Consider the following 26,323-nt stretch of genomic DNA (forward strand, 5'->3'; position numbering starts at 1 on the left):
TGCTAGGCCGGAGATTGGGCCTATCCCAGGGTCATCTGGCTGCCAGGCTGTGTGAGGGCCTATCCAGAAGTAAGAGGGCAGTGCAGGGTTGGGACTGCGGCTTGCAGGCCATCCAAAAGTGACGGTTCTGCCGGCCGGAGCACCTGTCGTGGTTGGAGGTAGAAGGGAAGCTGTCGCCACTAAGGACCAACCACCTTTACCAGGGACCACAGTGAGTAACTGAAGCAAGTACCTGGAGCGACATTCTCACCGAACGGGCACGGTGGAGAATCGAAACTTCAGGCGGTGGTCAAATCAGGGACCCAACCAGCGAAGGTGACGCTTGCAGAACAGCCTTGTGTGTCAAGCCAGAGACCGAGCCAGTCAGCAGGGGTGAAGCTTGAAAGGTATCTGGAGTGCCAAGCTAGGGACCCAGCAAGGACGCGTGGGTGATGCTTGAGGGAGATTACCGCCGCAAAAGCCTAGAGGAGCACATGGGATTTAGAGTCTGTGAATCAGAGTCCAGTGAAAGACTAGGTGCTCAAGGGGCTGAAGAGCTACAAGTGGACATTGTAGTAAAGCTGAGAGAACTGTTTAACTTTGCATTAGGAACTGTTGAATGCTGTTGCCATAGGAGACAGCAATCCTGCACGTGAAGAAGTGGCACCTTGCTGGGGCCTTTCCCTGTACGGCTGTCTTCCTATTAGTCTTGGAGTCTGCTTATTGAAATTGCAACTACTTAAGGGTGCCCTGGCCCTAACCCTCTTTTCTTTGCAAAATATAAAAAAGGACTGTTAAAAGAAATAAAACCTCTTTGCATCCAAGAAGTGTCTGGCACCCACTGCCTTTTACCACCTTAGCCCACTATGCCTCACAACCCACTACATATTGAAGGATGTCAGCAGTCTGTGGCCTCAAAGTTCCTCATTAGACTGGAAGAGGTTAGAGATTCTGCTACGCCGACTTAGTGGCTCACTTAGAATTCCTAGCGAGGGTTAAATGCAGCCATCGGCCTGTTTTTTGAATGTTACAGGTACGCCAGACGGTTTGTCCTTGACATTTTATGGTCTGTGTTTACAGTATTTATCCTTCGCTGTAAACATCTCATTTAATTATGCAGCAGAGCATAACAGGTCCAGAAACTCGATAATCCCTCTCCTTTTGGGGTGAAAATAATCTTCTCTGTATTTATAATATCTGTGAACATTTAGAATAGAATCTACTGATCATCACCGTGCTGCCTCTGTATTCTTTCCCTAATCCCCAGATGGTGGAAAGTTACAGCTGATCCTCCATTGCCCTTCTCTTCACCTGTCTTGGATTACTGTTGTACAGAACTTCTCTCAGCACATCTCATTTCTTGCGTTTTGTCCAGTAATTGTGATGAAATTTGTGTTCATGAAGAACGTATATCGTTAATGGCACGCGCTGCCCAACATGCTCCTGCTGCTAAATAACAGATCCCCGACACTGCATTTACATTACCACAGCACCGGGATCAGTTGTTAACACAACACACTCTCGCTGCTGAATATCTTTGGGCAATGTGTTCCTGCTGGTGACAATGATTTAAATAGCTGGATGCCTTTGATATTGGAGGACATATTGTATACAGTATATTGAGTTTTTTTTTTTTTTTTTTTTTTTTTTTTTCTTTAGTGTTTTTTATTTCAGCATTTTAACCACTTGACCTCCATAAGGTTTTTGCCCCTGCATAACCAGGGCATGTTTTGCTATTCAGCACTATGCTACTTTAACTGGCAATTGCGCAGTCATGCAACACTGTACGCAAATTAAAATGTTATACTTTTCATACAAATAGCGCTTTCTTTGGTATTTGATCACCATTGTATGGGTATATACGGGCAGCACGGTGGTGTAGTGGATAGCACTTTCACCTAGCAGTAAGAAGGGTCGCTGGTTAGAATCCCAACCACGACACTACCTGCCTGGAGTTTGCATGTTCTCCCTGTATCTGCGTGGGTTTCCTCTGGGTACTCCGGTTTCCTCCCACACTCCAAAGACATGCTGGTAAGTTAATTGGATCCTGTCTAAATTGTCCCTAGTATGTATGAATGTGAGTTAGGGCCTTAGATTGTAAGCTCCTTGAGTGTAGGGACTGATGTGAATGTATATGTAAAGCGCTGCGTAAATTGATGCCGCTATAATAAGTACTATATATATCTCTATCATTTCTATCTCTATCTCTATCATCTCTATCTCTATCATCTCTATCTCTATCATCTCTATCTCTATCATCTCTATCTCTATCATCTCTATCTCTATCATCTCTATCTCTATCATCTCTATCTCTATCATCTCTATCTCTATCATCTCTATCTCTATCATCTCTATCTCTATCATCTCTATCTCTATCATCTCTATCTCTATCATCTCTATCTCTATCATCTCTATCTCTATCATCTCTATCTCTATCATCTCTATCTCTATCATCTCTATCTCTATCATCTCTATCTCTATCATCTCTATCTCTATCATCTCTATCTCAAAAAGTTTGAGAAAAAAAAATATATACTTCCTGTTATAAAACCTATCCAATAAAAGCAAATCCCTTCATAAATTCAGGCCATGTATTCTGCTACATGTCTTAGGTAAAAAAAAAAAAAAAACGCATTTCGATTATTGGTTTGTGCGAAAGTTATAGTGCCTACAAACTATACTATATACTGGAATACCCTAAGAAGAGCAGCCTGTTGATGACCAGGCCACACAGTAGGAGATGAGCGGCGACCGTGGTTTGGACAGGGCACTTGGACATCGACAGCCTCTCTCCTAACAATGGCCGCCACACTGTGACAGCTGCATAGGGAGGAAGGTTGGTGCACTGAACTGATCCAGTGTGTGTTGCAGCCAAAGTCGTGCTCTGTATTGGCGGTTAAGGGGGTGGACTGGGGCTGTCTGTTTTCTGGACTGGGACTGTCTCTCAGGATGAATATCCTGTCACAACTACCCACGCGAATGCCCGCCCCCCTCCCCCCCACATCTCCACCCTCCTCCCCCCAGGGGTCAGGCTGCCCAGTCTAAAATCCCCGGGCCTATTTTTTTGTGCCAGTCTGGCCTGTATGTAACTGCCTGTACCTGCCATCCGATCGGGTGGTTTAAAGGACTTTTCTAAGGTATTTGTTCGTTTGTTTACATTTACGCTTTGTAGAAATGGTTAGAGAATACTAATGTATCCCTATACACTTTTTTCCCTGGGAGGGGGTGGTTATGTAAGGGCAGATTCCGCAATAAGCCCCTGCCCCCAACTAACCCTCACATCTTGTTTGAGTGACAGGTTGTCACCCCCCCCGGGTACATATCCTGGTATGGTATGTAAAGGGGTAGGTGCACTTCGATGCTTTTCTTTTCCTGATACATGCCTGGATAGAGGTCTCTTTGGAATATTAAAGGGAACCCCACTTTCTTTCTTTCTTCCTTTTTTTTTGTCCCTTCCTTCTGTCCCTTCCTTCTGTCCCTTCCTTCTGTCCCTTCCTTCTGTCCCTTCCTTCTGTCCCTTCCTTCTGTCCCTTCTTTAAAGACTACATTGAATTCTCCCATAACACCTTGTGAAGCTTTAGGTCTCATTCATATGGGCATACCAATCCCTGTCCCTCGTCAAGGTCTGTCTTCAGCTGGCCGAGATGTGTAGGTGTTCCATGGAGGGTCATGCAAGCATCCTGTTTAAATCAATGACCTGGAGATCTGTGACGGCTGGTGGAGAGATGCCGCCACAGATCTCCACGCACAACCTGAAGTGCACATCTCCTGCGGGTCTGATACATGGATCACAACGCTTTCCGATTGCACATGAGAATGAGACCTTAAGGCATTCCCCATGCATGTAATTTTAAATGATTTGTGTATATGCAACGTTGTCCTTTAAGTCACATCTAAATATCCTTTAAAATTTTAGTTTTTTTGCATTGATACATGTCTGCTTTGGCAGTGCCCAGCTACCCATGATCTTTTTTAATTCAACCATAACTTACCTATTGCTGTTAAAAAAAACAAAAAAAAAACCGGAAAAATTGCTTGTTTCGACTCCCATTTACTTTAGAAGGGTTTGATGCTAAGTTTGGGGCTTGCAGATTTCCCTCTGGGTTCGCTGAACCTGACTCTAATGAAACCCAGGCAGACTGGCTCGCCTTCAGCGGTAGCCTATATCACCTGCTCTCCAGGATCACTTATTGACCTTGAGGGATGTTTAGCTTTTGATGTCTCCCGAGAGTTTGTTTGGAAGCTCCTTTGACGGTACTTTATGTTAGAAGTCTCTCTGGTGCTGCAATAAAGTGATGGTATTCAGGCATCTGTCATCTGTCTTTCTTTTATAGATGTCGAAGAAGCGCTTTTGGACGCTTAAGACTTTCAAAGCTCTCAAGTTTTGAAAAGTAGCAGAATTCTGGAAGAAGTGACAGGAAAAGCCCTTTGAGAATCTACAGAGTAAAGTCAGCTAATACTTTATTTTGGCTGCAACCAACATTAAATGAATTGCTTTCAAACTAGTTTATTTTATGTATTGAACACTTATATAGTGATACCAAGCGTTCAGGGGCGGTGCCAGGGGTACACGAGTATACTTTAGCACCCCCAAAAAGTCTCATGTAGGGTTGCACCGATTACCACTTTTTTAAGACCAAGTTCAAGTACTCGCTGATACCGATACTTTTAATTTCGTGTGACAGTGGCACTAATATGCAGCACTGGTGGGCACTGATAAATAAATTTATTTTATTTTGTACAATTTTATATATATATATATATAAAATATATATAAAATATTATATATATATATATATATATATATATATATATATATATATATATATATATATTATATATTTTATTACAATTCTACTATTTTTTTTTTTTTATCAGCCCTGTGGGGGGTGTGGGGGGGGTTGGTGAGATATCAGGGGTCTAAACAGACCACGAACATCTGCCCTTTGAGACAGGGAAAGGGACTGAGGACACAGATTCTCCAGTTTATTTCTCTGCAGCCTCAGCTGCACTGAAAATGAATGGACAGGAGGCAGCGGAGACAAAAAAAAAAAAGAAAAAACCCAAACCTTTAACACTTTGAGGTCTCCATCCAAAATGGAATACAAAATTTTGTCTGGTGTTTGGCTGTAATCTTCAGGTAGATCAATGATGGTTAGCTGAAACACTTGTATTTTCCTCACTTGGTGATGAGATATTTCCAGTGAGTCTCACTCCTCCTGCTGTAGCTTTCAAAACAAAGATTTAAGGTAACGACTTGCTGTGCGCCGGTTCTTGTATATACGTGATCCTGCACTTCCGCCTGTGGGGGGCGCATGCATGCTGCTGGCGGGCCGCTTCTGTTGTGATTATTCATAGAAGCCGATTGGTGGGTGCCAGGCACTCGATATTCGCCACCATCCACTGATCGTCAGGCAGAGCAGAGACTCAGGACAGAGCTCCGTCCTATGTAAACATGGCAGAGGTCCGTTCTGACGGGGGGGGGGGGAGACATGATCTCATGTCTCTGCAAAGCATGAACTAAAATCCATCTAGTAAAAGTGCAGTGTACACAAACACTGGCTAGGCACACAGTTAACCCTTTGATCGTTATAGATGTTTAACCCCTTCCCAGCCAGTGTCATTAGTACAGTGACAGTGCATATTTTTAGCACATTTTTAGTATTGATGTCACTGGTTTCCGCAAAGTATCAAGTGTCAGTGTCCGATTTCTCAACTGCAATATTACAGCTATAAGTTGCTGATCGACTAAATTACTAGTATGGAAAAAAATAATTCCAGTGTATATATACACCATAGTTTGTAGATGCTATGTTTGCATAAACCAATCAATATACACTTGAGATTTTTTGTTACCAAGCAAATGTAGCAGAATACTCATTGGCCTAAATTTATGAAGAAATGAGATTAAAAAAAAAGTTATTTGATATTATGTTGTGTTTTTTTTTTTTTTTTTTTTTTTTTTTGAAAAATTTTATTTATTACTTTTTTCATAACAAGCATACAAACAGTAAGCCTTAGGCCTATGGCCAATGGCCACATATAACAAAAAGAAAAAAAGATATACATTTCTTCAGCATGGACTCCCCCCTCCTAACCCCAGACCCTCACCCGTTGACATAATCAGTATAACAATAAGGCCTCCTTTAGTCTGCGACAACCTTGTAGTAAGAAGTTAGATAGGTCTTAAATCTTGACCACATGCCCTCTTCCTGTGTCTTTATTATACACGTCAGCCATGTGCATTACCCCGAACCTTCCCTTACAGAGACTATGTGGTTATTACTTACAATTTAGTGACTACATACATATTGGAGCCAGCTGTGAAGTCGCCTCCTGAGTGGCCACTCAATCTGTTACTGTAGTTTCGCTATTCAAGCAACAACATGGCTTTTTTTTTTTTTTTTTTTTTTTTTTTTTTTTTTTTTTTTTTTAGCAGAAAGTAAAAAATATTATTTAAAAAAAAATGCATATAGTTTTATAGAGCAAAAATAAAAAAAACGCAGAGGTGATCAAATACCACGAAAAGAAAGCTCTATTTGCAAATGAATATATTTATAAAACATAAATAAAATATGACAAAATAGGATAAAAATGACGTGTGTTTTATTTGGGTACAACGTCGCATGACTGGGCATTTGTCAGGTAATGTAACGCAATGCCGTATCGCTAAAAAGTGGTCATCAAGGGGGGGTAAGCAGTGTTCAGAGCAGGTCAGGAGTTGGGATCAGGTATGGAGCAGTCTGGGCTGCTGAACAAATACAAAGAGCTGCTGGGTGATTCAGCCGTCCTCCACCCAAAAGTGTTATTCCTTTTGTGCCGAGCCCTGGAAGGTTTTTTTAGGCCGACCTTCCCAGCTGTATACAGACATACTGTGTATATATATCCTGTGCCATGTTAATTTGTTTGTTGATCAGCTTGGCTATTGAGAGTTGCTGTGTTTTGTTTTATCCACTTTTTGCATATGACATCAGCGTGCGAGTGCGGCTTGGAGAACACAATCCAGGTGTGAGGCATCCTCCGCCTCCGGTTCATAAAATGTCACTGACGTGTGGTTTCCCCTCTCCGCCTGTACAGGGCTCATGAACTGGAAGCAGCCAGACAGCAGTTAGAGGAAGCCGAGGAACAAGAGAGACACATCTCCGCTCAGCTCCACCATTCTACTACTGAACAAGAGGACCTGTCCAGACAGGTAAGCCTGAGCCCTCTGTCCTGTCACCAGCTAGCATATAATGTACATAAGTGGTCCATCTAGATTCATTTACCTCTTTCTACTTCCACTGTCAACTGTAATCCTACTTTTATGTCTGGAGCCGTGCTCCTCAACTTAGGAGATAGGGGACCTCAACTGCCTGCCCTTGATGTCACCAAGGGGTCCACATCATATAATCAGTATATGTAGTTGCAGAAGACTTCATTTACACTTGCAGTTGGGGGGGGGGGGTGGTAGTAAAAACAGGTGGTTAAGTTGTGTTTCCACCTCTCCCGAAGCTGTAAAGGCAGCCATACCATACATATTGATACACATCATGACGCATCACAAAATGTGCCCCTCGTGCCTGATTTATCAGGCAGTACTTTATAGCGGATCTCCACCCCCCCCCCCCCCCCCCCCCAAAAAAAAAATTAAGTATTAGGACACTTGCCTGTCCAGGGATCCAGCGATTTCGGCACCCCAGCTGATCTTCCGATTGGCTTTCAGGTGCTGCCACCACCATTTTTCGTAAGGGAAACCGGCTGTGAAGCCTTTTGGCTTCACAGCCGGTTCCCTATTGCGCATGTGCGCTGAGGTTTCTAACTTGCCTGGCAGCAGAGGAAGGAGGGGGCTGAACTTCCAGGGGACCTCGCCCGCAGAAAGGTGTCCTGGAAGTGGGAACAGGTACCTGTCAGAAACGGGTACCTGTCCCCCCCCCCCCCCCCCCCCCCCCCAAAAGGTGCCAAATGTGGCAACTTTCTGGGGGGAGGAAGCAAACAAGATAGTTTGTCTCTATCAACAGCCATGTGATAAGGTGACACCTCAGGAGAACAATTGAAAGACTGGGTGTTGTCATCTTAGAACAGGAAGTGTCTGGACAAGGACCTTCATGGCAGGATTATCAGGGATGATATTAATCAAAAGCTGCAGATTTCAAAATGTTGCTGACTGTTATTTTACTGACCACCTCTACCCCCCTCCCTGGGCTTAGATACTTTCCCTGCTGAACTGGTAATATTTTCAATAAATGGGGAAAAAAACCCAAACTCATTAATAGAATTTTCGGAGACGAAGTGAAACCTAAAAAAAGTGTTATCTAAGCAAAACAAGCTTCTTGTATTTCACTTTTCTTTTTAAACTATTACAAAATCGCAAAAATGAGGAAGTTGGCAAAACCAACCCAAATGTTGGCATCTTCCTGTTACCACACTAGTGGTTTTGTGTTTTTTTTTCTTACGATAAAAAAAAAAAATCTCTTTACTCATTGTTTGTTTTTTTTTTTTTTTTCAGTTTTTTTTTTTTTTATTTAAAGAAGCAATATTTCAATAAGACCTGACGCTGCAGCACTTGTTAACAATTAACATCACTCGAAATAGTTATGTGATTGGAGGGGCCAGGGTGGGAGGGGTTACATTTCGTGTCATAGAGTACAGAGCGATTAATGAAGTTTTGTTGCAGTCGCACGGTGCATGTCTGTTGCCGCATCACATTTGCTGGGTTGTTAATGCTTGGTCATGAATTCAGGTTGCTGAGCTGCAAGGCGCCCTTGACGTGCTGCGGACGGAGGTCGAGTCCCTGCGAGGCAAATTAGAGGAAGCCGAGAGGGAGCAGAAGGAGCTGGAGGCTGTGAGGAGCCAGCTGCTGAGCCAGTGTCAGGACACAGAGGAGAGAGCGAGGCAGCAGGAGGGTGAGTCTGCACTGTACATCCTGTCTATTATCACATTTTACCCAGAGCTACACGGGCCATATAACCAAGTTCTGAAGGTGTTCGGATCAAGTCTTATGCTGCATTGTTCTCTTTGCAAATAACCTGTTTGGTAGGGACGAGCAAAATGTAAGCGTTTCTGGCTTGCCAATCGTTGTGGCTGCATTAGTTTTCTTTTTTTAGGCTTTTTTGCCCTCTGTTTTAACCCTGGTGATCTGGCCAGTAACACACCTCCTGTATTGGGGGGGCCCCACTCTGGATGAAGAAGCACAGGGGCACCTTTGGAGAGCAGCATTGTCAGTTTCGAGGGAGTTTCAGGCACTTACAAATTGAAGCTGAACTCAAGTTAACAATTTCTAAGCAGTTAGTGTTACTAAACCCAGGAGATGCTTGCTTCTTGGGAGGAGAGAAATGGCAAACCTAGACAACATTATAAAAAGCAGAGACATCACCCTACTGACAAAGTGTCGTATAGTCAAAGCTATGTTATTCCCGGTAGTAACCTATGGCTGTGAAAGTTGGACCGTAAGGAAAGCTGAACGCTGAAGAATTGATGCTTTTGAACAATGGTGTTGGAGAAGACTCTTGAAAGTCCCTGGACGGCAAGAATATCAAACCAGTCAATCCTGAAGAAAATCAACCCTGAATTCACTGGAAGGACACATCCTGGAGCTAAAACTGGAAAACTTTGGCCACCTAATGCAAAGAGAGGACTCATTGAAAAAGACCCTGATGGTAGGAAAAAGAGGACTACAGAAAACAAGATGGATCGCTCATCGAAACAATGAGCATGAAAATAAGCAAGCTCCGGAAGGCAGTGGAGGACCGGAAAGCGTGACCCAATATGGTCCATGAGGTCATGAAGAGTCGGACTCGACTAAACGACTGAACAACTACTACAAAACCCAGGACCCTGCATTCACTATATCTGGTCTCCCACAGTACACAACGTGAAAATGCAATTATTTTAGTAAATATAAACCGCTAAATACCTTTTCTCATCAGCAGTATATAGCAGTCTTATGACATCTATCAGTGTCTGGTTAACCACTTCAGCCCCGGAAGAATTTACCCCCTTCCTGACCAGAGCACTTTTTGCGATACGGCACTGCGTCGCTTTAACTGACAATTGCGCGGCCGTGCGACGTTGCACCCAAGCAAAATTTATGTCCTTTTTTTCCCACAAATAGAGCTTTCTTTTGGTGGTATTTGATCACTTCATTTTTTGCGCTATAAACAAAGAGCGTCAATTTTGAAAAAAAAAAGCAATATTTGTTTACTTTTTGCTATAATAAATATCCCCAAAAAATATATAAAAAAATTTCTTTCTCAGTTTAGGCCGATATGTCGTCTTCTACATATTTTTGGTAAAAAAAAAAATCGCAATAAGTGTATATTGATTGGTTTGCGCAAAAGTTATAGCATCTACAAAATGGCATTTTTATTATTAATTTTTTTTTTTTATTAGTAATGGCGGCAATCTGCAATTTTTTTCGTGACTGTGACATTATGGCGGACACATCGTACACTTTTGACACCATTTTGGGATCACTGTCATACAGCGAACAGTGCTGTAAAAATGCACTGATTACTGTGTAAATGACACTGGCAGGGAAGGGATTAAACGCCAGGGGGAGATCAAGGGGTTAAGTGTGTCTTAGGGAGTGATTCTGATTGTGGTGGGATGGGCTCACTACAACATTGACAGATCACTGCTTCTGATGACAGGGAGCAGTAGATCCCTGTCATGTTGCTAGGTAGAACAGGGAAATGCCTTGTCTACAGAGGCATCTCCCCGTTCTGCCGCTCCATGTCACGATTGTGGACATCGAGTCCACGGGACCTGCAGGCACGCTCACGGAGTACATGGCAGGCGCACGCACCCACAATGCCGCATCTTAAAGGGGACGTACAGGTACGCCCATTTGCCCAGCCGTGCCATTGTGCTGACATACATTGCCGTGCGCTGGTCGGCAAGTGGTTAAAGTTTATAGGGGAAATTTACATTCTTCTCTGACTGTCCTATGAGGACCCCTGACCCTCTGGACAGTGCCGATTGGCCCTGTGCTGATCACATGCACTCACAAGTAAAAAACTGAGCATGTGCAGAGTGCCCCCAAGGCTCTATACTATCAGGAGATGGATTGGGGACAGTGGAAGAAGGGGAGGATAACAGAAGACAGAATCAAACAGCATTTTTACACAATGTGCAGGATTAACCCCTTAGGTTCCACAGTGAGTATAACAAGCATGCTTTAATAGAAGACCTAGCCAGCAACCCAAAGCTTCTTCTTATAAGGATTTTATTTGCCACAATAGCAGTGTACAATCCACATAATTTTAACGCGTTTTGGCTGAGCCTTCCTCATAGCATAACAAGCATCCTTTACTGCATATACAGACTGATTTTACTGTTGTGGGTTCAGTAATACTTTATGCAACAGTTTTGGCCTCATTTGAGATTTTAAAAATCAATGGATTGCTTGTATGCAATCACTCACAAAGCAATACTGGTATGGCCAATTTCTGTCAATTCACAAAAACTCCATGAATTTCTCCTTTCCCATCGGCTCCAATGCATTTTGCAAAGCGGCATAATGTTGCTGAAATCTTCTAAAGGTGGCATACATTTTAAGAAAATTTAAAGCAGTATTAAACCCAAACGCGAACATTTATTATATTGCAGCTTACCAATTCTTAGATGTGATGGCTGCATTTGTTTTTCTTTTATAGGCTTTCTTTTATTTTCACCTGGTGATCTGACCAGTAAGTGTTTTTCAACAGAACAAGCTGTCCTACAACTGTAGCAGTTAGAGGGTTGAGACAAACCATTTACCACTCACAGGGGTGCTTACAATGATTAGCTTTTATTTATTCATGTAAATCCTTTATCCCAAAAGAGAGAAAAAAACTGTTTGCTGTAACTTATTTATATAGTGTTAGCTGGAGTTTGAGTTTGTTAGCTGTACTAGCAGATTTAAATACACTAACACTCCCTCCAGACTGACAATGCTACTGTCTGCTGTGCCGTCTGTGCTCCTTCATCCAGAGTGGGGTCACTCTTAATACAGGAGGATAAAAAGCCTAAAAAAAGAAAGCTAATGCAGCCATCAGATCTAGTGATTGGTAAGCTGTAAATATCACATTTTTGGTTTAATACTACCCGAACTTTTCTGCACTGAGTCTGCTGGCATTTTGTAAACCAATAATAAGTTTGAGGGATTTCAGCATAAATTACTATTTTTGAGTCTCCTCGTTGTTCTGGGAGTTGGGCAATGTTTTGCTGTAGTGTAAAGCTGGGCGGTGTGACGCCATGACGTTCATTCAGGCGGCACACAGGAGGATAAATTCTAGTCAGGGTTCAGAGGGTTTTCCAATCCAGAGAGATCTTAACTGTTAGACACATAAAGTGTATAAAACATAAAACAAGAATATAAAAGAATGAGCACGACACAGATTTCAATCATTAAAGGTATTTATTTCATTAAAAAAAGCAAGACGGCCAACATGTTTCAGGGGCTTCAGAGTGCCTCCTTCATCAGGGCTAGAAATGCTACCAAGTTTGGCTCTAGAGGGTTAAAATTCAGTGACTGGTGGTTCCTGTTGCACAACGCCATCAACGATAGCTGGTTGGTACAACAATCCCTAATTTATTTTTAAACATTTAGCGTTTGCCCTCTAATTCCTACCAGTATTAAGTCCTGATGAAGAGGGCGTGCTTAAGCCCCCAAAACATGTTTGGATTTTATACTAGATCTTATGGTGAAATATATACTACTTTGCGGCTCTAATCTTATTGGCTTGTCCTGCCTCTCCTATATTTTTTGGTTGTTCCTAGAGCCTCCGTTTTATGTGTGATGCCAAATCTCTCTATACACCCCACGGTACATTTGTACAATTCATTGTGCTTTTGGATCCAGCACCACCCACCCATCCTCCAAACTGTAAAAAAAAAAAAAAAAAATAGGGATGCAGTATTTTAATCTGAACTACAGACAGATATATACAAAAATTATCCGTATTCCTTGTATGTAATGCATACTTTCCAACTTTTTGAGTTGGGAACAAGAGACACCTTTTAGCAAGGTATGTAGGCATAGGACACACCCCTTGCCACGCCCCCTTTAAAGAAGACTTTTATACAAAAAAATCCTTCACTATCTCTTTGTCACTACTGTGTACCCCCTCTCCACAACTGCACCTCTGGGCCCCTTTATATTACACAGCCCCCCACAGCTCTGGACCCCTGCATGTTACACAGACACCCCCCAACTGTTCTGGACCCCCTGCTGGTTACACAGAACCCCCTCCCTCAATATAAACCCATCTCATCAGTACAGACCCCCCTACCTCATCATAGACCCCCCCCATTCAGTACATTTCCCCCTACAGTGCAGACCCCCCAATCAGTACAGACCCCCCCTTCAGACCCATTATGTACCTCAGATGATCAGCGCGAGACATGCACAGAAGGTCGGGTCCCCTCCTCCTGTGTAGACATAGAGGAGGAGGAGGCCACGAGAGAAGGGTATCGTTGTGGGCCCTGCTGATGGGTGTCACACGGGGACCCCCCCCTGCAAAGCCACTGCAGCTCACCTCTCCGTGCATGCTCTAATCTGCCCTGTCACTGCAGCGGCGCCACTGCCTAAACCCCGCCCCGCTGTCACCACTTCAGTCATGGAGCGGGGGGGGGCACCGGCCTGACACCTCCCCATTGTGTGGTACACGGGGAGGCCCGTCCCCTACTTGGTACACCACTGCTACCAGGAGATTCTAGAGCACTTCATGCTTCCCTCTGCTGAGCAGCTTTATGGAGATGCTGATTTCATTTTCCAGAAGGACTTGGCACCTGTCCACACCAAAAGTACCAAAAAGCTGGTTTAATGATCATGGTGTCACTGTACTTGATTGGCCAGCAAACTCTCCTGACCTAAACTCCATAGAGAATCTGTAGGGTATTAAGGGAGATGAGACACCAGACCCAACAATGCAGACAAGCTGAAGGCCGCTATCAAAGCAACCTGGGGGCTTTCATAACATCTCAGCAGTGCCACAGGCTGATCGCCCCCATGCCACACCACATTGATGCCGTAATTCATGCAAAAGGAGCCCAGACTGAGTGTTGAGTGTATACTGTACTGTACATGGACATACTTTTCAGTAAGCCAACATTTCTGTATTAAAAATGTATTTTTTTTTAATTGGTCTTATGTTGTAATCTAATTTTCTGAGATACAAAATTTTGGGTTTTCGCTAGCTGTAAGCCATAATCATCAAAATTAAAAGAAAGAAATACTTGAAATTATAATTTAGTCTGTGTGTAACCCATCTATATAAAATGAGTTTCACTTTTTGAACCGAATTACTGAAATTAACTCTTTGATCTAATTTTGAGATGTGTGTGTGTACATATATATATTTATTTTATAATTTGTTTTTATTTATTGAATATGGTTCAAGGCACAAAATGTGAGCGCTGCACTGATTTTGTTCGCTCAGATTAGCATGATGGGTATGATGAAACGTGTAGTTTTTTTGGTTTTTTTAATTAATTTTTTTTTTTTTGCTGTGCGATATAATCTATACACATTGCTCTCATATTTGAATGTCATTTTTGTCTCTAGTCGATTGCCTGGAGTTCAGCTTTAAGATATATTGACCTGCCCATGAATAGTGAAGTGTGGCAGGCTGGAAAAAAGGCTCTGCTCTGTCTTGTACAGCATGGATTTTTTATTAACTTTCTGTTCTTAATATATCAAAGGCCAGTTCCAATATTGGTTGCCTAAACAGATGAACCAGATAAAGAAACTGTTTCATGCGCTTTCTTTTCCAAAACTTCTATATGGCTTCATAACCTAAGGAAAGGGGCAAGACTTTACCTCCCTCGCCCTATTCCCATCACTCAGCTCACTGAGCTGTCGCTTCCATTGCAAGCCTGCTCATGGCTTTCAGCTGGTGTGTGGTAACACCATAAAAAGCCACATTGTTTTTTTGGTTTCGCTAAACTGAAAAATTGTGTGACTTTTTTTTTTTTGAAAGAATGCCTAATCAGGTGAGACTGTATGGCTGGGCTCCCCGCTGTGCTGTACGGTTTCAGTTCTGCTTATTTGAGGAACTTTTAATGTATACGTGTATGTGTGTGTATACGTGTGTGTGTGTGTGTGTGTGTGTGTGTGTGTGTGTGTAGTCTCTCTTAGGAGGGGAGCTCTCAGACAGCTCTAAATTTGAGTAGAACAGTAATTTGGCTTGGTTTATTATCTTTGGTATGTTTTCTCTCTATGTGCTTTATTATCAGTATTTTAATTGTTTACATACCTGTTATAGTTTTGTGCGTTCTGGTACTATGACAAGAAAACCAATAGAGAGACTGATTTAAAATATGAGCAGAACGTACACATTTCTACGTAGGATAGAAAGTGAGTAGTCCAGAAGCCAACAGTTGTCACCTGTACAGGAAATTAGGAAAAATCTTCCTAAGGGCTAGTTTACACTTGCTTCAAAACAAGGCTTCGGACAGGCTTTGTTAAAGCTCTCTGAACGCCAGTCCGAGTCTGTCACTAAATAAAATGATTAGCTTCCAGTCCTGTTTTACACCTGCTTTTGCTTGGGGCTTCGATGAGGCTTCAGTGGGGCTTCGATGAGGCTTCAGTGGGGCTTCGATGAGGCTTCAGTGGGGCTTCGATGAGGCTTCAGTGGGGCTTCGATGAGGCTTCAGTGGGGCTTCGATGAGGCTTCAGTGGGGCTTCGATGAGGCTTCAGTGGGGCTTCGATGAGGCTTCAGTGGGGCTTCAGTATTGTAGCAGCGCTGTGCACCCCAATTGAACAGGGTCTCTTTCTTAGAAAGAAAAGAAAGAGACCCTGTTCAATTGGGGTGCACAGCGCTGCTGCAATACTGAAGAGACACTTTATATATTTATAATTGTGTATTTATATATTTATCTAATTTAATTGATTCATTATTGCCTATATACATGTTCTACTATTTAAGCAGCTGCTACTAGTCATATAATCATTTATGTGCCGCACATACACCGTTAGAATATTGTACTAAGCGCAGAGCATTGTTGTTTTTTTGGGACGGGCATATACAACATACATTCGTTCAGTGGGGCTTCGATGAGGCTTCGATGGGGCTTCAGTGGGGCTTCGATGAGGCTTCAAGCGAGCGTTGCCATAAACTTCTATGGAGGCTTTGTACATGCTTTGAAGCACCACTAAAGCTACATGGGGTATGATTTTTGAAGCAATATATTGTAGAAAAGGAGAAGTTCCCTGTGGTGTTTTTAAGCAGCAATTATGAATCAACAGAAATGTTTATAAAATGCAAAAGTAATTTTATTATCAAAAGACAATTAAGCAATACTGACACAAGAGTTAAAACATGAGCTCTGGATATATACAGTGCGAGGCTCAAGGATTGGGGAAGGGGAAACAAAATGTTAACAATACCATATGGGTTAAGAAAGCAATTGTCTGATGTAACAGCCTACAATAATTAAATTGTGGTTATACTGTCTGATGTTTGGAGAAAAAGCCCCAATGCATTTTGACCTGTATATTTATGGTCTTCCTCAGGGGGTTCCTATGTTTCCTCTCCATTGAATAGGCCCGCTTATCCAGAGACTTCTTATTAAAACAAACGCACACAAAATGAACAGTTGATTTCCCCAATGATGGTCTCGGGGACTGCTGAGGGGACGCTCCTACCCCAACCCCGAGAGGGGCCACCCACGGCCGTGGGCCTACAAGTGGTCACAGGTTAATGGGCACTCCAAAGGAGAGGAGGGTGGGGACCGTAGGCACCTGATTACATATTAGGAGTAGTTATGACACTGTGGCCTCTGTAATATCAGGTCCAAGAATGTAAACCAATGCAAGTAACTGGAGTCTCCAGTACTCAACAGGTGCGGTTGCTTGGCTTGTCAGTCGCTTGAAGCGCCTAAGAGTTTTTGCGAGGCTTTAATTCAGCTTTAGCTTCGCTTTTTGTTTTGGAGAAATTGCAGGTATGAGATATCCACATACACACAGTGCACCTGCCAAGCTTTAACGAAGCTTTAAAAGAGCATCACCGAATCATCAAAAACCCATCATAAAAGTATGTTGAAGCTGTAGACGCTTTAATGTGTGTTGAAGCCGAACCAAGTGTTAATGAGCCCTAAAAAGTTATATAGGAATAAAAAATTGACAGGGGCTATAACCACTTCTTCCTTCTGCAGTCAACATACTGAACCTCCTAGCTCTAATTTTTAAGGCTAGTTTACACTTGCTTCAAAACATGGCTTCGGACACGCTTTGTTAAAGCTCTCTGAACCTCAGTCCAAGCCCCTGTCTCTAAATAAAATGGTTAGCTTACAGTCCTGTTTACACCTTGCTTTTGCTTGGGGCTTCGGTGGGGCTTCAAGCGAGCTTTTCCATAGACATCTATGGAGGCTTTGAAGCACCACTAAAGCTACATGGGGTATAATTTTTGAAGTGAAGCCAAAGCAAAGCAAGTTGTAAACAGGACTGTAAGCTAACCATTTTATTTAGTGACAGCGTTCAGAGAGCTTTTAACAAAGCCTGTCCGAAGCCCAGTTTTAACCACTTCCGGACCGCCTACTGTCGTTATACATCGGTACTTTGAAGGAGGATATCGTTATGGCAGCAGCAAGCTGCCATAACCCCGGTATCCTCGTCTTCAGTGAGCGGTCCGGTTTAAGATAGAAGTGGTCTCTGCAGCGGATTTTCCGTGAGATCACTTTTATCGGCGGGAGAGTGGCGTGCCCGCTGCCATTTACAGGAGCCCCATCGGCAGCGGCGGAGACGATTGCGTCTGTCCCCTGCCTGGGTATGGAGACGAGAGGGGAAGATGGCCACCTCCATATCGCTGCAGGGCGGAAGCGACGTCGAAACGTCACTTCCGCCCATAGCTGTTAAAGGGCCTTTTTTTTTTTTTTTTTTTTTTTTTTTTTCTTCAATTTTTAAATGACGACAATTTTTTTTTTTTTTTCTTATTGCATTTTAATGTAAATATGAGATCTGAGGTCTTTTTGACACCAGATCTCATATTTAAGAGGTCCTGTCATGCTTTTTTTCTATTACAAGGGATGTTTACATTCCTTGTGATAGGAATAAAAGTGACACTTTTTTTTTAAACAGTGTAAAAATGTAAAAAAAAAAAAAAAAAAGGTAAAAATAAAGAAAAAAATTTTTTTAAACGTGCCCCGTCCTGGCGGGCTTGCGTGCAGAAGCGAACACTTGCGTGACTAGCGCCCGCATATGAAAACTGTGTTCAAACCACACATGTGAGGTATTGCCGCGATCGGTAGAGCGAGAGCAATAATTCTAGCCCTAGACCTCCTCTGTAACTTTAAAACGTGCAACCTGTAGAATTTTTTAAACGTTACCTATGGAGATTTTTAAGGGTAAAATTTGTCGCCATTCCACGAGTGGGCGCAATTTTGAAGCATGACATGTTGGGTATCAATTTACTCGGCGTAACATTATCTTTCACAATATAAAAAAAAATTAGGCTAACTTTACTGTTGTCTTATTTTTGAATTAAAAAGTGTACTTTTTCCAAAAAAAGTGCGCTTGTAAGACCGCTGCGCAAATACGGTGTGACAGAAAATATTGCAACCACTGCCATTTTATTCTCTAGGGTGTTAGAACCCCTAAACATTATACATTTTTTTTTCTAAGTAATTTTTTAGCAAAAAAAACCTGTTTTTAACTTGAAAACAACAAATCTCAGAAGGAGGCTCAGTCCTTAAGTGGTTAACAAATGTAAACTAGCCGTTAATGTGTGTTGAAGCCGAAGCAAGTGTAAATGAGCCCTGACCCTTGCCTCGAGTTCAGGGGTTTTACTGTAAATAGTGCAATAATAATCAGCATTTCTTGTCTATTAATAATTACTGTATATTAAAAAGAGGAAGAGGAGAACATCTTAACACAAGCCATTTTTTTTTTCTTGCCACGGCAAATAGCGGAAATGCAAACACTGATCTTGATTTGATGGAGCAGAACATTTTTTTTTTTACTTTCTAAATAAATTGTCACTTTGCTTCATCTCATTTACTGAGATAAGTGAAAAAATAAACTTTGCAAAGTAAAAATTAGCTTTTTTTAAATCATGTCCAAGGAAAATTTTAAAGCAGTTTTTGACCCAAAAGCAATTGCAGCTTACCAATTTGTAGATGTGATGGCTGCATTAGTTTTTTATTTTCTCTTTCACTTTCTATCCTTTATTTTCACCTGGTGATCTGGCCAGTTAGTATGTTGTTTCTCAACAGAACAAGCTGTGCTGCAGATGCAGCAGTTACAGGGTTGAGACGAACCATTTACTACTGACAGTGATGCTTATAATGATCAGCTTTTATTTATGTAAAACCTTTATTCCAAAAGGGGGAAAAAAAAAACTGTTTGCTGTAACAGCTTATAAAGTGTTAGCTTGAGTTTAACTGTTAGTACATCTAACACACACACAGTGTTTTGATTGGACGTGCGGTCCTGGTATGTCGGCACAAAGGGTTGCTGTTTGAAATCACGATGGCCTGTACAGCCTACCTCTTGGGACCCCCATTTCCAATTGAAATGATATTTTTGCTTACAATTTACTAAAATCCAGTCACTGCCCACCCTGTCCATGATCCCCCCCCCCCCCCCCGCTTGTCGGGGGAACTGATGGGGCCTGGGCCCTATGGGGGGCGGGGGGATGGTACTTATCGGTACCTTATCAGGTGGCCCTGTCGTCACACAGCAGTAATATTTCACTGCAAACTGAGCAAACATCATGCATCGCTGTTCTGCTTTTCTCATGGTTCACAATAGAAGTTCATAAAATCTCACTTAGATCATGAAAAACTGTTATCTATATTTAAAGCAACATCCGCTAATGATAAAGAAAACTGCTAAGCACATAATAAATGTAATTGCTGCTTAGTTTTTATCAACAAGCTGATAATGGTGATAAGCATCGCAAAAATCTGCAAAGTGTACAGAAGGTTTAAAGTGGACCTTTCATCAGATGTGCAGTAACATTAAAAATAAGAAATCGGTGTAACCCATGGGGTGTTTTTAATACCTTTTTATAGAGATCACTGGAACCCCACCAGACCATGCCTAAAGCCTCGTACACACGATCAGATTTTCCAACGGGAATTGTGTGATGACAGGCTGTTGATGGAAAATCCGACCGTTTGTACGCTCCATCGGACAATTGTTGTCGGGATTTTTCGCGGACAATAGTTGGATGGCAGGCTTATAAATTTTCCGCGGACAAATGTCTGTCGGATTTTCCAAGCGCGTGTACACAAGTCCGTCGGACAAAAGTCCAAAGTAAAAACACGCATTATCGGAAACAAGGTCGAGCCAGAAATGGTCGGTCTTATAAACTAGTGTTGGTAATGGAGAATTAAAAGTCGTGACGTGGCAAATTATGAAATCTCGAAATGCAGCGCACAATTCTCTCTTCTTTAATGAGATAATAATGAAGCTGCTTTGCTGGTGATAATGATGGAGTTCTGCAAAACATTTTCAAAGGCTTTTTTTTTTTTTCTAGTGATATCAAGAATGTTATTAGGCTTGTGTTTTTGGGGGTTTTTTGGGCAAGTTACCACAACACCATTATCCCGTAGTTTTTAAGAGCAAAGATACAACTATGTTGGTGTCCCTTGTTAATTTTACATTGTAATTTTTTAAATGTAACTGCCTACTCCCAAACTGTCATTTGAAGTAAAACACATAGCCAAGTATTATTCTACACATTTTTTTTTTACTGAGCATTAAAAAAAGAAAACAAATAAAATTAGATGCTATCGGCCAATAGAACTTAACCAAAAAGTGCATTCTACGCATCCAAAAATATAGAAAATCTACCAAATCAAATCATTATTCAACCATAAAATAAAATAAAAGCCTCATGCATGTGTCCTGCTTCTTAATGTAGGGGTCAACAATGCCAAGAGTTGGTGCAAGCAGGGGTCCGTCATCCGGAGAAAATTCCGAAAATCATCTGGATTATTCTCCTGGAGCTCCCGCAGCAAAGGCATATGACATAATTTGTCACGATTAATAAAGCAACCAATTTTTGGTCCAAGAAATCCTCCTCCTGTTCCTGGACTGGACTTGGGTCAAAGCAATAACTCCAAGGCCAGTAATAAATAACATGTCATCTCCTCCGATTCCACAACATGTCTGGTTGACGAACGGGCGTTTAGAAACTAACTGAAAAGCGCAAAATGAAAAGCGCAAATCAACAATCATCAAACTTCTAACACGAAATTAGCAGAATGAGCCAAAAGGGTGGAGCATGACAACTGAACTTCCTCTTTATCGGCTCGTAGTACGTCACTACGTTCGTGTTTGTTGGCCGACAATTACTTGCCATTTGTATGCAAGACAAGTTCCTGATTAACGCCCTTCGGACAAAAGTCTGAACTTTTGTCTGTGGAAAATCCGATCGCGTGTATGAGGCTTTAACCTGCCTTTTTCTGCAGAAGGATGACGCCATCTTTGTTTAGGCACTGACACACTTCTGAGCATGCTAAACTTAACATTGGGGGGGATTGGATGCCTGCTCCACTAGAAGAACATAATTAAATAAATAATACCTCAACGTCAAAGGAATGATTTTACAATGCACAGATGATTTCCCGTCTCTAAACTGAGCAAGAAAATGTAGCTGTGTGAAATGCTATTTATTAATTTTAATCTGTTCTTAATCTAAGCAGATTAAAATGGCATGCTTTCAAGACTCAGGTCTTTTTATTCAGTTTTATATAATCATTTTATAGAGCTGTTTTCCCCAAATAATTTTAGGGTGCATTCACACCTGAGCGTTTTCAGCTCGTAAAACGCTCATCTCAAAAGTTCAAAAACGCCCAAGAAGCAAAATCCCATTTATTGGCCCATGTTCACATCTGAGCGTTCTGTCGTCTGAAGCAAAACTCCTGAAGCGGAAAAAAGTACACAAGCTTTTTTGGGCAGATCAAAGATGTTTTTCTGCTTTTTACATTGGTGACCCTTTAACCTGTACAAAATAGCAGCAAAAACGTGCGACTTTCCACCTGAAAACGATACACTCAGGTGTGAATACAGGTGAGAGGAACATGGCAAATGGAAAGAACATTTTGTAACCAGCAATATTTTATACAGTTAATGGGCTTGAAAACCTCTTGTGGGTCTTTAGAAAAAGTTTACCTGTCAGGTTAAAGGCCATCTGGGAACCCAGGTGAAGATGCCGAGTGTGAAAAAGATTAAAAGGTTTACTTACAAATACTTAAAAGAAGAAAAAAAACAAAACAAAAAAAAAAAAAAACAAAACAGAGGATTAACTAGAGAAAATGTAATTTTATCACATTATGTGCAGAGCAAAAGGAAAGGAAAAATGCACAAAAACAAAAATACATTGTTCTAATATTGTTACAAAATGCAGGCAAAAATATATTGTAACCGTATTGACTCCAAAGAGACAGTTTCCGCCTTTATAAAGCATTGTTAGGTTCACACTGATGCAGCGCAAATTAAATCGGTTTTGAAGTACATTTTCATGAAGCAGCTCCAGTGCGAGTTAATGCAGGTTAGATGTGATTCTAATGCGCTTTTAATGTGCTTTGGATATAGCTGTATTATCTCTCTCTCTCTCTCTCTCTCTCTCGGCTATGGAGCTACAAATCGACAACTCGACAGTACCCTTTTTAAAAACCGCATTGGATTCGCACTGCATGTATGTGAAAGAACCTCCCCAGAAACTCATGTTATTTCACTTGTCTTGCGATTCCATGCGTTCTGGAATGCATCAATGAGACCCATCTGGAAAATGAGGTTCAGTTTTGGCAACCAGTTCACAAAAAGGATATCGGAGAACTGCAAAAAGTGCAAAGAAGAGCAACCAAACTGATAAGAGGCATGGAGGAGCTCAGCTATGGGGAAAGATTAGAGGAACTGAATTTATTCTCTCTTGAGAAGAGGAGATTAAAGCGGGGGTTCACCCACACCGCCAAAAAAAAAAATATTAAAAGCCAGCAGCTACAAATACTGCAGCTGCTGACTTTTAATACATGGCCACTTACCTGTCCCAGGGTCCAGCGATGTCGGCAGGCGACGCCGAGAACCCGCTCGGTTCTCGGCAGCTGCCGCCGCCATCCTGGGTGAGGGAATCAGGAAGTGAAGCGTTGTGGCTTCACATCCGGGTTCCCTACTGCGCATGCGCGAGTCGCGCTGCGCGTCCCAAGTGGTCCCCGCTCTCTCCTGGGAGCTGTGTGTTTCCCAGGAGACAGCGCGGTGGGGACGGGAAGAGGCGTAGACTCCCATGGGAGTCTATGCCGGAAGTGGGTGCAAATACCTGTCTTAGACAGGTATCTGCAACCCCCTCCCCCCTGAAAGGTGCCAAATGTGACACCGGAGGGGGGGGAGGGTTCCGAAAAGCGGAAGTTCCATTTTTGTGTGGAACTCCGCTTTAAGGGGGTATATGATCAACATGTATAAATACGTACGTGGTCCATATAATGAACTGGCGTACTGGAGTTATTTACTTTAAAGTGATAGTAAGGTTTGTTTTTTTGTAACAAACATGTTATACTTACCTCCTCTGTGCAAGGGTCCCCCAGTGGTGCTCCTGGCTGCTCCCCACATCGACTACCCCCTTGGAGACCCAAATTCCAAGGGGACACTCGTGCGGGTGCGTTCCCAAGTCCTGCTGCTGCATCCATTGACACAGACAGCAGGACTCGGCCCCGTCCCTGGCTCTCTTGTCACTGGATTTGATTGACCACAGTGGCAGCCAATGAATGCACTGCTATCAATCTATCCAATGAGGACCTGAGACAATGGCTGGAGCTGGTGTGCTCGTCCCCATTGATGGACGAAAAAGGGGGGCTCTGGGGGGCTGCTGCACTACAGAAGGTTTCACCTTAATGCATAGAATTGCTTTACGGTGGAAAACCCTGAGCGTTTACAACCTCTTTAAGGTCATTACAGAGGGCAAGGGGGCACTCTTTGTGTGTTAGAAGAAAAGCGGCTTCATTTTTGCATATGGAAAGGCTTCTTCATGAGAGCTTTGAAAATATGGAACAGACTCAAACTAGTTCTGGCCAACTCAGTAGATTGTTTTGATCAAAACCCTGAATACATTCCTGAAATATATACAAAATATAACTGGATAGTTAACATTTATAATCCAGAACACCAGAGATTGTCGATCCAAGGAATATCTGATTGTCTTAGGAAATCAAGAAGGAATTTTTACCCTATTGGACGGAGCATGCTTTATAAGGTTTTTATGCTTTTCGTCTGGTTCAACAGTGGGTGTTGGGTTCTGTAAATGGACGTTTTGTATTTGAAAATAACCAATAAGTAATCGGGGTCCCTCCCACCTTCTGGGGAAGTCCTGCTGTTGATACGAGTAAGGGAACGGAGCCCGACCTTGAAGATGTTTTTTGATTGTAAGCTCAAACGAGCAGGGCCCTCTGGTTTTTCTTGTATTGAATTATATTGTAACTGTACTGTCTGCCCCCTTGTGTCTCTGAATTGTCCTGCGTATGGGATTCATGCAAGATAGACCTCATGATTATATTAGAGGTCATTTTGTAAAGGTGAGCAGTTTGGAGTTGCACTAGGTGAAGAGTGTACACCTTTGAGTGTGAAATTTTAAAGAAGCAGTACGCTCATACGCTCATCACATTATTGGATTGGGACTTATTTACCATTATTGGTTATTTCATCACAGTGTATTGTGGGAGATTTTTTCATGTTTGTGTGTGTGTGTGTGTATATATGAATGTTTGCTGCTCATTTATCGTATGCACTGGTATGTGATGCACTATGTATATTTTATGGTTATTTCATCACACTATTTTGATTTGGTTATTCACTTATTTATATATTTATATCAGTTGGGAATTAATTGTTGATTTATAATAGGGTAGCGCTGCACTGGTGTTTGGTTATAGGTTTTACTTTTTTTTTTTTTTTTTTTAACCTGACAAGCTATGTAACTACTGCTGTTGACTTATTTTGCAAGTATAATCCAAGCCATCATTCTAGTCCTGTTTAGTCACTGACTCAAAACAAGCATGCAGCCAGTGAATTTGGGACGGTGTATAGTTTGTACCAGGTTGGTGCCTTGTAGGTTTGTAAAAGAGCCTCTCTGAGGTGAGCGGTGAGTTTCAGTGTCCAGAGGACTGCATGGGAGGAACCAAGAACTAATATTTATAGGTATCCTGGGAGTAGTCAGGTTTGTATTTGTGTGAATGGAGTGCAGGCATTGTGAGATAATTTCAGTATCTCCTTAATGTATGAGGAGCCTGTCTTATCCGGAGCTCTAAACTTATCCGGAGCTCTAAACTTGTCAGACCAATCTACTGGCAGCTGGTGGAGAAGAGGGCAAATTTTTAGGCATCGAAAGTGTACATTTTGTACCAGTTTCTTTTTTTTAATCCTTTCTGGTCACCCAACTTGGAGGACTTTTCAGTAATGTATGAAATCTGTATAAATAACCAGGTTTGGATGGGGTTTTCATGTGGGGGGGGGGGGGCGTGGGAAGTGGTGCCACATAGCCATTATGTCAGTAAAAATCAGCACAGGGAGACCAGCAGCGGGCACCTACTGGGAAGGTCCTACAACATCACTGCCCACTTTCGAGTTCACATGGGCCCTATTGGTGGACCTGCATCTGTGCAGTGACAGGGAGACTAGCTCATTGGCAGCTTGAAGTAGGATCACAGCTGCAGAAGATGAGGCACACACTGACTCATGCAGCAAACTGGGGGCACAGTTGTCATCTCTGGGCATTTAAAGACCCATTCCCAGCACTCTAAATGACCTCCACTGAACATCCACATGCAGGGGTTCTCGCTGATTCCTGCTGATGCCAATGACCACACATGCACAGTTTGGTCATAAAGCATTCATGTAAGACCCCTAGCCCTCTTCTCGACCTCATGTGCAACCACTCTGATTTCACCCTCCACAAAGACCCAACACTGCACTACCACCTAGCAATGTCTCTCGTTCACCTGCTGAAGGTCCTTACCTGGAGTCATCTTCCATCTCTCCTCCACAATGGTGTATGTTTAGCAGTTCCTACAGTAAATTGAAAGTTCTAAAACCATTTATTAAAATGTCAAGTGTAAATACCCAACATGTTTCACCCTATACAGACTTATCAGGAGCTGTTTGCTGGCAGTGAATTTATGTGGATCACAGCTTTATTTGGGTTTGATACTCAGCTGGAAGTTAAAGCTAAGGCTGAGAGATTGTGTATTGTGGATCTGAAGGAAACCTTAGGGTTGTTATTAGAAATATATTCCCATAGTGAGGATATGAGATGGTGAACTCATTCTGGTATTTCTATAGGTGAAATAAGGTGACGGATTCTTGAACGTTCTTCTTGGAGAATTTGTCAACAGCTGATGCCTTGTTTAAATGTTTAAGTGCACATTTATACCCAAGAGCAAAAATGTGAT

At 42.2% G+C, this 26,323-nt stretch overlaps 1 protein-coding gene across 1 annotated transcript in view; it reads left to right on the plus strand.

Annotated features, from left to right (window-relative positions):
* Positions 1–26,323, plus strand: part of IRAG2 (inositol 1,4,5-triphosphate receptor associated 2) — a 209,408-nt gene that overhangs the window by 76,955 nt on the left and 106,130 nt on the right. The window contains exons 13-14 of the mRNA XM_073623592.1: positions 7,057–7,171; positions 8,699–8,861. Of these exons, the coding sequence (XP_073479693.1) occupies positions 7,057–7,171; positions 8,699–8,861 (278 nt within the window). The remainder of the gene's footprint in view (positions 1–7,056; positions 7,172–8,698; positions 8,862–26,323) is intronic.

The sequence above is a fragment of the Aquarana catesbeiana genome, linkage group LG03 (assembly GCF_042186555.1).
Source record: "Aquarana catesbeiana isolate 2022-GZ linkage group LG03, ASM4218655v1, whole genome shotgun sequence".
Taxonomy (NCBI): domain Eukaryota; kingdom Metazoa; phylum Chordata; class Amphibia; order Anura; family Ranidae; genus Aquarana; species Aquarana catesbeiana.